We start from the raw sequence: 11,603 nt of genomic DNA on the forward strand, positions 1-11,603 counted from the left end.
TGAACTGCAGGCTATAGATTTTTTCTTAGCTTATGTAAGTTTTTCAGAAAGGAGGGAAATAATCTCAGATAATTTCACTCTAGGTATCCATGTTTGTTGTGCTGTTAGTAATTCAAAGTGCTAGTAACACTACAGAAAACATATATTCCCAAGTTCTTAGTAAGCAAATAAAGTAAAAAATTATATTATAACTTTGCAAACATACTCATGCAATGATTTGGAATGTTTTTCTGTAGATAAAATTTCTGTTTAATCTTTAAAAAAAAAGATTTAATTTTTAAGTAATCTCTACACCCAATGTGAGGCTCAAACCTACAACCCCAAGATCAACAGCTGCACACTCTACCAACTGAGTCAGTCAGGAGCCTCTGTTTAATCTTTTTTTATTCAATTTTTTTTGAGACCAATGTCAATCTTGAGATGCAAATAATATTTGCATTTTTATATTTTATAAAAATATTTTTCTAGCAATTAATCATTGTATTGAAAAGCTAATAATAAAAAAGTATCCTAAAGGATTAGTTTCAAAGAAGTTCCAAAAAACAAAGTTAAATACATCAAAAAAATCTCACCTCTTGTAAAATTTTTTGTGCATCTTCTTGTGTCTCAAAAGTGACGAAACCATACCTAAATAAATATATAAATTATTTTCTTAGAACATTATATTAGAGTTATATTAAAATTAAATTTCTTTTTAAGAATGGGCCACTGTAGGAATGAGTGGTTTTCTATGGTGCACCACCATGCAAAATTTAAGAGAATCCTTCAGAGCATAACACTGTGACCTCTTCCTAGAGTCAGGGCACTAAGAGGGAAAAAACCCCAAACAAACCCAGGATCTTAAAACAGTTTCAGATCTGAGCTGTATACAAATCAGGAAAGCATGAAGGATTCATGTTCTAGCTTACAAATTAGGATATAATAAATTTTAGTACAGAGCAATAATCCCTTTTAAAATAATAGAAGTTTAGCTTAAATAGGAATCAGAGTAGGAAAAAAAACTTCAAAAAAATAAAAATTTCAACACAAAATTTTTTTATATGTGAAAATGAGTATATAGATACATTATTTATTATTAGTACATATAAACTGATAATGCAATTATTAGTGTTTTTCAAATATAAATCAATTAAAAATGTGTACATCCTAGATTTTATATCTGCTTCTTATATATAATTGTTACTTTCAGAGTACAATTCGTATAATGTTCAAGATACAAATACATTATGTATGCAACATCCAAAAAGCCAAAGAAGACAAAAAGATATGAAAGAAATAAAAGGTATATCCCCCCAGCACAATTTCAATGTAGATAACTTAAGGAAACTAGAGTAGTGTTAAATATTTTGACTACTATTTTGATTCATAATTACTCTGTTGTATAAAAAGTTTATTTTTTTAAACAAAGGAATTTCTTTTTCTATGTGCCCAAACATTAAACAAGGGCTAATAGTTTTATGCTAATTTTTTTGTAGAACACATACACCACCCAGTGGAAAAGGCATAAAATACAGTATACATCTCTATGTGTTTTTCAATGGTTAAAAAAAGGATATTACCAAAATATTGAGAATTCTATTAACCATATACAAGAGGTACAATCTCACTTCATCCTAATACTGTTTGTCAGTCTGAGGAAGTATCTCAATTGCTTAAAAATAACCTCTCTGCAGAATCCCATCTCTTCCAAAGTGCTTATCTGACATACTTGAATGAGGTTTTCCACTAGTATAATTTTCTTTCCACCTCACTGGTCCTTTCTCTTCTGTCTATTCATGTATGTTCTGCCTCTCCTTCAAGAAAACACAGTCCTTCACTGATCTCCACTGTCTTACCCATTTTCTTTAACTTTGTTGTCAAACTTCTTGAGTACACTATGTAAACTATCTCTTTCTTCTCTGAAATTTGGCTTTTGCTTATACCAAGCCACTGAAACTGCTCTAAGGTTATTAGTGATTTTTAGACAAATCCTACTGATTTCTTCCCAGTTTTCATTCTCTTTGATTTGGCAATTAAAAATCATTCTCATTAAAATTGTATTTCTCAGGTTAGTTCTCTAGGTATCTGAGGCAAAACCTACAGATATTCCTTTGTGTCAGCTTTTTTCAAATAAAGCTTTCTCTAGTCTAAAGCAAGCATACAATTCTAAAAGTATCTGATTTCTTTAGCTTCTGGTTCCTTAGCTGCTGTACATTACTCAAAATTAAAAGCTTGCTACCTAACATTGAATGACCCCTCAGTCCATGTAAGAATAACATCCCAACAAATTAAGGAATGTTACAATGTTACCCCTCCCTCCAAAATACACACACCCACACCAAATGGAAGATTAAAGATAGGAAGAAAAGAAGAGGGTATGAGATTCTCTTTTTAAAAATTGGAATCAAAAAGTAAGTGAGTATATAAAACCTAGTAACCCAATAAAAACACAATTGTTAATTCTATGTACTTTCTATAGAGATACTAACCCTTTGGACACTCCAGCTCTGTCATTTACAATCTTCACTTCTTTTACAGACCCATACTGGGAAAAAAATTTTCTTAAATCATTTTCATTTGTCTAATGGCATAAAAGAAACACACAAAAAATTTTTTAATTGCTAAAAAATGAAACAAGTCTTATACTTGTTTTGGAGATTATAAGCAAATAGTAATATGAATATAGGAATGTCTCAGCATTAAAACAGTACACAAACCACTAAGTTATTAGAATCAATGTAAATACATTGCTTTATGCAGTAATCATGTTGTTAAACTATTCAAGCAATAAAAAATTTTTAAGCTGAATTACTTTATAACTACAAAGAAAGTACACTAATATTTAGATGAATTATTTTTGGTCAGTTTAAAAAATAATTTAAATTAGGCATGCTGTAACCTATAGCAATGGCATAGTACTATTGGTTCTTTTGGCCCAGAGAGGCTCATGATTATGGCAGTGGAACAAGGATTTTGGTATGTACCAGTCCCTCTATTTTAATCAGCTGTCTCCATAAAGAATGAGGTCTTAGGAAAGGAGTATTTCCAAAAGTACTTGAACTCAGTTTGTGATACCAGTGAAGTGACTACAAGATTTAAAGTTTAGATAATTTATCTGTACTCAATATACATTTTGACTAAATAATGACATTATGATTCAAAATAAAATAAAATAAAATAAAATCTGAGTCATTCAAAATAAAAATCTGAGTCATTATTAGACTATAGTTATAGACAAGATAGTTACAAAGATGGTTTTAATTGAAATAGTCTCTTAATAGACTCATATCACCTTTACCTAGAGTAGTCACACTAAATTCACTTAGTTTCATTTTCTGGCTCAGGTATAACTATGCCATGGGGAACTTTAAATATCTCTAGAAAAAAATTTTCTTTAGATACACAGAAAAAGACATGCCCAATAGAAGGGCTATGCCTCTTGAGTTCCTCTGCTACCTCACTACTTACATCCATTAGCAGCTTAGCTGATATCCTAAAGCTGCTAAACTGGATAATAACAAATACTGAGTTAATCTAAGAATAATAAATATCTCTTATTTCAATAAACTGAAAATGGAGTCAATGCCAGAATAAGAATTTTTATTAGAGATTTGAATGCAAATGAATTCAAACTATTCTCTGATAGAAGAGACACAAGTTCAATTTTGCGACTCTACTTCTTAGTTGAAAAATAAGGAGACAGGAAGTTAAGATGATTAAGTATGAAGAAAGAGGGGCTATAAGCTTCTAAAAAGAATTATTTTAAAAAGTTTGACACAGCTTCCTACTAAAGTAAACTATTTCCTTGTTGGCAATTGTCTGGTTTTGGAAAAGGGATAAGAACCAGGGAGGGGACCCTAGCAATTATCTGTAAATTATAACTGCACTGTAACAATGGCCTCCAAAGTTCATAATGTAGTTGACAGAATTCAGTAACCTAGAATAATCTAGTCATACAAATGCTTCCATTTATTGAGGATTTATTTAAAAAATATACTGTTTGTAACATAAATTAATTTTGAACATGAAGAGTCAACTTGTGTATTTATGGTCAGCCATTACTATTTTCCACAGAAACAAAAAATATTTTAAAAAATAAACATTTCATTAGAAATAATTTTTCTTTATTTTTAGTGAACCAATCACATACTTGCTTAATAATCTTATTCTGACAAATACAGTAAGTGTAATATTTCTCTGGAGCAGAAAAAAAAATAATTTCATCCAAATTGTAAAAGGTTGATTACAGGGAAATAGTAATAAAATTTCATACCCTAATGGCACAAGGATTTTCTTAAATTAGGAAAAACAACTGTCTGTAATTTCTAGCATATAAAGTGGAAGCTTGGAAATGCTTCTATATATCCGCTTGGAAAGAAGGATATTCTACTTAAAATAGCCATGCAGGCCTTTCCCATAGGTGTTTACTACTACTCCCAAATAGTGCTGAAAAACAACTAACAACAACAACAACAACAACAACAAACTAAGCCTCTCTGAAACAGTGAAATGGCTCATTACCTAATTAAAATATATTAATGTTAAGATGCTTTATTCTGACAAGGTCACAGGTCTTTTATTGGTGACCAAATTCTGAATTAGGTGGCAGAAAGCAATTTGTAAAAGATGTAAGTTCAGATTACTTAGCAGGAAATTGAGAATAAAATTGGGATAAAGAAACAGGATTTCATAAGACTAAATTTTGTGGTTTTTTTAAAAAGTATTGAATCTTTTTAAAAATTATAGTCATGCATTATTTGGTCTATTGGAGTACTATGTAATAAAATATAATTAGTATGGTATGGTGAAATAAAGAATATGAAACTATGAGTCGGAATACTGTGATTCTAGTCTTCACTCTGTCACTAAGAAGCTGGGAGCCTACAGATATATCAGTGAGCCTCAATTTCCTTGTATGTGAAATTGGACAATTCTATATGTTCCATTCAACCTACATTGTTATTGAAAAGATTCTTTATAATAAGACAAAGTGAAACCTAGTAATCATTATGCAATAAGTAAATAAGATTATTTTTGCAGTTGTATCAAGTATTTCTGAGAAATAAAGTAACTTCTAATACAAAAAATACACTACATTGCATGCATAAATAGGTACCTTAAAGTCAATTCCTCCTACAAAGATGCGATTAGGGATCACTGTTCCATATCTTGGGGCACTTGTTGGGTTATTCAAAGGCACAGGTGACACAGGATTAGGGGATGGAGATAATGAATCTGTTTGCGTCTGATTTGATGTTTGCTGTAAAATAAAATTCTTTTAAACTTTTAGCATTGGGTATAAGTTTTGATGCAGACTGAAAACATGTATCCATCAAAAAGATGAGTCATTTAAGCAAAATGTAATATTTTAGACTTTAATTTTATGCTAATATTATAAAGATTAGAGTTAGAACTAATACTTTTTGGAGCAACAAAAACATGGGAAATACAGAATTTGTTCCACTACAGAGAAAATCTTAAATATTAAAATATATTATTTAAATATACTCATGTTGTTATTAAGTATACTATTTAAGTATTATAAATTTTGAGGAATATTAAATTCAAAAGGAAGTTTGAGAAAGAGAAAAGCAGCCCAAGACATCTGGGGACTGGCTTGGTTCTGGTGGTGGTAGGAGTTGGCCTGGAACTTACAGTAAGGTTGTGGCGTTCTCTTCTTAACAGACATTAGGCAAAGTTATTCTGTGATTGTGATGAATCACCATAAAAAATACACCAGTCCTAAAAATATATGTTTATAAAAAAAATACACCATTCCTTAATCATATCTGAACCCTGACAAAAACAAAAGCATTGTCCAAACCACAAAAATGACCAAACATCCTTCTATCCTGGCTGATATGTGTAACTGCTCCTTCTTTGTCAATCACAGATTTGGCCTCCATCTATTTTTCTTAACCTTCTAAATAAAAATTAACATACCCAATCATAGAATTACTCCCACTTTCTGACAACATGTACTTCAGAGTAAAGCCCTTCTTCCTTAAATATTCTCTAAAAACAGCTTAACACATGCCTAAACCCCATAGTAAATTCTTTTCTAACATCCTCTTACCTAGAGGCTCCATGATGTATGCTCTTCCTTGTGTCAACAGTTCAATAGACCCAACATTACTTAACTACAGCTATGTTCCTGGTAGTCTTTGGCGAAAGGGCACTGATGAGTCAGTCAATAAACTCTGACATTCAAGTTCGCCATATTTAGTTCTAAAGTCACATTTTTAAATTTGAAGATCAAACTGATTTTGTAAAAAAAAAAGTATATACATATAACTCATAGGTATAAATCTGTATACTAAAGAGCTGAGCTCAGGGGTGCCTAGGTGGCTCAGTGCCTTCGGCTCAGGTCATGATCTCAGGTTCCTGGGATCAAACCCCGCAAAACTGGGCTCTCTGCTCTGGGGGAAGCCTGCTTCCCCCTCTCTCTCTGCCCGGCTCTGTGCACTTGCGATCTCTCTATCAAATAAATAAATTAGATCTTTAAAAAAAAAAAAAGAACTGAGCACAGTACATGTATGTTCACAATGCTAAGTTGGGGGGCCTAATTTAGATTTTAATAAATATATATTAACATGTAAGCCTTTGTACAATGGCAAGATGGTAGACTCAATGTATATCTGAAAAAAAAAAGAGAATAGGATTTTGAAGAGAAACCAATTAAGCACTTGCTAATTACTCTCCTTCTGGGAACACTTAACCAACTTCTGAGACAGTCTAACATACTAAATGAGAGCTTCAAAAAGCTTGCAGTTCATAATATCAATTCTATGAGAAACAAATACAAGAAAATTAATCTCTAACTTAGGTAATGGAGTTGTTCTTTTTCATATTTGCTCTCCTTTCTCACTTCATTGGCCAATAAAACCATAACCCCTAATCTCTTCAAGATATACTGAGAAATGACTAGGCCAGTAGTGATTATGGGGTTGTAGGCTGGACCTTATTGGGCTCTATTCTGCAACTAGTATTAAGGGAGGAACAAACAACACATATTCCCAGTATAAGGGGGTTCATAAAGACACCTATTAAACCACCCAAAAGTTATCCCATTTAATAATTGCTGTGTTGTAGTTTCCATCGAAAGAAACTGGAATCCAATCGTAACAGCATGCTCTCTAGGGAATGACTCTGTAGTGCAAAGGATAGATGATCTGGGGATGCTTAGTTTTATTTTTCTACCAGGTATTTGCATTGCTAGAGATAATAGCATATCTCTAGTAGATATAATCTTGTCTCTGTTTACAGAGAGTAGAAATTACGTATTTGCAAAATTAAAAAAAATCAGTCTTTATGAAAGTTTCTTCTTCAAAACAAAATGAGTTCAACATATGAACTTGTTTGTTCTCCGATTTGTTTAGAGTTAATTCCATTATTTTTCCTTGAGAGAGATGACATGAACAGAAGTGAAAAGAGTGCTTTATTTCCTACTTTGAGAAACTAGTTAAATGATACCCAGAAAGAAAAAACATCAACTTTCCCAGCCTATTCACTTCGTTCTCCAGTTTCTAAGACTCCTGCTGTACTGTGAGTTCCAACTGCCTCATTTTTCTTACCACTTATCACTTTCCAACATGCTATATAATTTGTGTTTATTGTCTATCACTTTCCACGGTAGTGCAATGTTCATATTTCTGCCTGTTTTGCTCACTCAGCGTCTGAAGTAAAGCCGGTACGTAGGAGGTGTTCAATTAATATTTGTGGAACAAAAGAATAAACGAATGAATCATTTCTTCCTGCTCATGATATCCCAATCATTAGGCTGAGGTTTAAGAACATGCCTAGAAAAATAGCCTAGAAAATTTTTTCTAGGCAACAAGGTTCAAGCAGAAGCAACATCTGAATTCCTTCGAGAAGGCTAGCGATGCATGGTGTTGAACAACAGAGAAAGCCTCAGATTCCACTGGCAATAATTTTGCAAGTGTATGGCAAGCACTTAGGTAGGTGCTGTTATTTGGTTAGAAGTAAGGGTTCTTGGCTTAGCAAAACTTCCAACGCTAATTAAGAATTTCCCCCTAAAGAAATGTGCCCTTACTGACTTCTTCCCTTGTGAATTAACCTCGGAATCTATCATCCACTTTGCCAACGAAGACAACAGGAAGAGGGCGGGCTAACCGTCGCGGTCACAGCCTCGGCGCTCCGTCCCCTCCGAGGCCAGCAAGCCGAGGCGCTGGGGGATATGGCCGTGGCGACAACTTCCTCAGGTTCTCGCGGGTCATCGTGAACTTGGGCACTGACACGAGGGTCCACCCCCTCCCCACCAAAGTGCGGGAGGGAAAAGAAAGCCAGCCAGCGAGAAATTTTGTCCCGCAAGCCCGCCAGCAGCAGTGGCGGGAACCCTCAACGGCACCGGGCCGGCGTGTCGGCCTCGAGCGCGGGCAACTCCTCGGCCGCACGTGGCGCGTGCTGATTGGCTGCCGGCCGGGTGGGGTGGGGTGGGGCACCGCCGCGCCTGGCGCCGCCCCTGCCTCGGAGGCTTAGGCCTCTCAGGCCTTCCCTGGCTCCCCGCCCCCTTCCCCCGCCCCCCACGGGGTCCTGAGGGGCTCCAGCGCACACAGGGTGTTGGAGTGTCTGGGTCCGTCGTGGGCCACGGTGCCCCTCCCCTCCCCCCAGGTCTCTCAGGCCTTCCGGTCTCCACCGAGACGCGGCGTCCGCCGCCCTGGCAACCCCTCGCGGTGGGCGGCCGGGGAGTCCCGCCGCAGCGAGCGTCGAAGACGCCGCGCAGCCCAGTTTGGGCGGGAAAGCTGTTGCTCCGGCCCAGCGCCGCCTGCTGCACGGGACCCGGCCCCCCGCCGACTCCCGAAGCCTCCCGGCCTTTTCCGAGGTGCCCCCGCCGGCCTACACCCGGCCCAGGCCCGGCGGTCCCGCCTTCCGGACCCCACGACACGACCGGACGGGGCCTGCAGGCCGGGCCGCTCTTCGCGGTGGTCGACGGGGCATCCTGTCCGCGTTTCTTCCCGACAAAATAGTGGGCGTCTGGGCCCTCGACCTCGGTTTTCAGCCCCTGAGGACCCTTGTCCGCGTGGCTCCTTACCCGCGCCATCCCGGGGCCGGAGGCCCGGCCTGCTGTACTCACCGCCCCGGACTCGGTCTCCATCTTCCTCCACGCGCTTCAAATGCGAGGGCGAGGAACGGAAACCCGAAGTCTGAAAGCACCTTCACACCACGGAAGCAACACCACGGCTCCCGACAGACACTCCCCCTGGCGGCGACGGCGGCACTGGCAGCTGCAGCGGCGCAGGCTCGGACCCGGGGCCTGAACCCGCCACCCGGGGGGGGGGGGGGGGAGGAGCAGCGACGTCGCCTCAGGCGGCGGGGCGGGCGGGCGCCGCAAGCCCGGGAGCGACGCGGGCGGGCGGTTTCGGCTGGGGCCGGCGTCGCCGAGCTGGGCCGTCTGAGGGGAAGAGCGTGCGGCAAGTCGGGGTGGGCGTGGGGTGTGCGGACGAGGGCTCGGCCCAGGGGCCACCGTCGCCTGCCTTCGGACGGCTGGGGAGGAGAACGCGGACGGTTATGCAAAGCACCATGCACTGCGCGCCTCCCTGTCTTCTCCCGTTTGGGGGAAAGTCGGCGGCTGCGACTGGTGGGTGACGTGACCCCAGGCTTTACTAAGGAGCACGAGGCCGGCCGAGGGGCCACTTCGCGAGGCTGCTGCGGGGCGAGGAGGGCGGTTTCCAGAGGCAAACGCTGACCCCCCGGGCCTGACGCGCCAAACTCGGGGACTCCGGAGCAGCCTCGGACTCCGCGCTCGCACCTGCTGTCGCCGTCACTCATTCCGGCCGGCGGGCGGGGCAGCGCGGGCGACTTGGCTGGGACCCGCCGTGCAGCCCAGTCCGGGCCCCCGGCGCAGGCCGGCGCCCCTCGCGGCTGCCGCGGGCCCCTCGCGGCCGAGCACCGCCCGGCCGCCGCGACAGCCTCGGGAGCCGGTCGGCGACGGGGCCGCCGCGCGCGGGAGCGGGGGGAGCAGGGGGCGGCGCGCCGGGGGCGGCTCTGGCCGCTCCGCCGCAGCCTTGGGGCCGTCTTGGAAGGACGAGTTCTTTGCCGAGGTCTGTGGAAGGCGGCCGAGAGTTCTACACGTGGCCGCCGTACTGCGCGATGTGACAGCGAGCGTGCCTACAGAATATACGTCTCGGCGACAGAAAATTCACAATCGCCCCAAGTCATCGCAGCTGAGTGAGCGTGCGCGGCCGGGCTGGCGGCCGTCGCTGCGACCACTGACCGCGCCTCGAGTCAGACGGCGATCCAGGCCACTCGGCCAAAACCTAAAGCTTTCAGAGACTCAGCCGGGGTCTCCCTGACAAGAATTCACGAGCCTAACCATGTTGGCGCGTATTTTACAAAAGTTCGTGGCGACACTTAACATTTACAATAGTAATAACCTCTGTCCTCTCATAACAGTTTGACTTTGGGTTATTCTACTTTCAAGAGAAAGACTTTAACAATATGCAGTATCGCTCTATTAATTTTTGATAATGCTCTCAGATCTTTATATTATTTACCAAAAAATAGGAAATATAATTTTTTTCATTCGATTCAGTTCAGCGAAAGCATCCTAAAAGTCATTATACATTTCTGCATGAGCCATTTAAGCTCATTTCAGGTTTTAATTTCTGTGGAAACAGAAAACACGAACCTGTTCAAATTAATACTCATATTGTAGAGCAGAATAACTTCGCTGTTCGATAATATTAAAGCTAATCTTTGGGCTTTTTTCCCCAATAATATTGTTAGATTTGAGTGGCTATTACTATCTTCATTTTTTGCTCAAGTCTTTTTTGACTGAAAACATTTATTTTTAAAAAGACTGCCTTCACCACAGTAGGTGTTCAGTCTGTGACATGTAAATCATCAACTTAATTTAGGGAACGGTGGCTGTATTTCAGGGCCCAAGATGGTAATTCTTTGTTCTGCTTCTCTTTTAATTCTTTTTTGTTTATTTATTTATTTATTTATTAGATGTTTATTTATTTATTTGACAGAGCGAGAGAGCACAAGCAGGCAGAACAGCAGAGAAAGAAGCAGACTCCCCATCAAGCAGGGAGCCCATAGTGGGGCTCAATCCCAGGACCCTTGGATCACAACCTGAGCTGAAGGCAGTCGCTCAACCAACCTAGCCACCCAGGCGCCCCTTCTCTTTTAATTCTTAAAGCAAAAGGATATTTTTGTTTTAAAACTTGGGTAGACCATGTAAAAGTATACAATTCAACTAGTAGACGTTTATTGTGCTCCTATTACGTGTAGTGCCTAATGTTTGATGTTATAAGAGAGAAGATGAACAAGATCAAATCTTCAACTTGAGTTTTTTTCAACCTAGAAGGGGAAAAAGGACTAATTGCTCAAAATAATAATTATACCTAGATGTGCTTGTAGTTAATAAGACACAAGCAGAATAATGTAAGTGATGTATGAACTGTGATCAAGGATTCTGTAGGAGTGCAAGGGACAGCATCCTGGAGCACAATGTCTGGAGTTGGGTAAAGTTATCATCAAGGCTGAAATTCTGGTCTGGGTGGGAAATTGGGAGGAAAGATGTAGAGCCCCTTTTATCTACCCAGCACTAGACTAGGCACATCCTTTTTTAGTCTTCTTAGTTACCATTCCTTTTCTCT

General features: G+C 40.3%; 1 protein-coding gene across 1 annotated transcript in view; it reads right to left on the minus strand.

Annotated features, from left to right (window-relative positions):
- Window positions 1–9,173, minus strand: part of BOLL (boule homolog, RNA binding protein) — a 48,948-nt gene extending 39,775 nt beyond the window's left edge. Inside the window, 4 exon segments of the mRNA XM_059392632.1 lie at window positions 573–627; window positions 2,469–2,560; window positions 5,096–5,239; window positions 9,074–9,173. Coding sequence (XP_059248615.1) covers window positions 573–627; window positions 2,469–2,560; window positions 5,096–5,239; window positions 9,074–9,094 — 312 coding nt within the window. The 5' untranslated portion in view covers window positions 9,095–9,173.
- Between the last annotated feature and the right edge of the window lie 2,430 nt (window positions 9,174–11,603).

This window comes from Mustela nigripes, chromosome 3 (genome assembly GCF_022355385.1).
Source record: "Mustela nigripes isolate SB6536 chromosome 3, MUSNIG.SB6536, whole genome shotgun sequence".
Taxonomy (NCBI): domain Eukaryota; kingdom Metazoa; phylum Chordata; class Mammalia; order Carnivora; family Mustelidae; genus Mustela; species Mustela nigripes.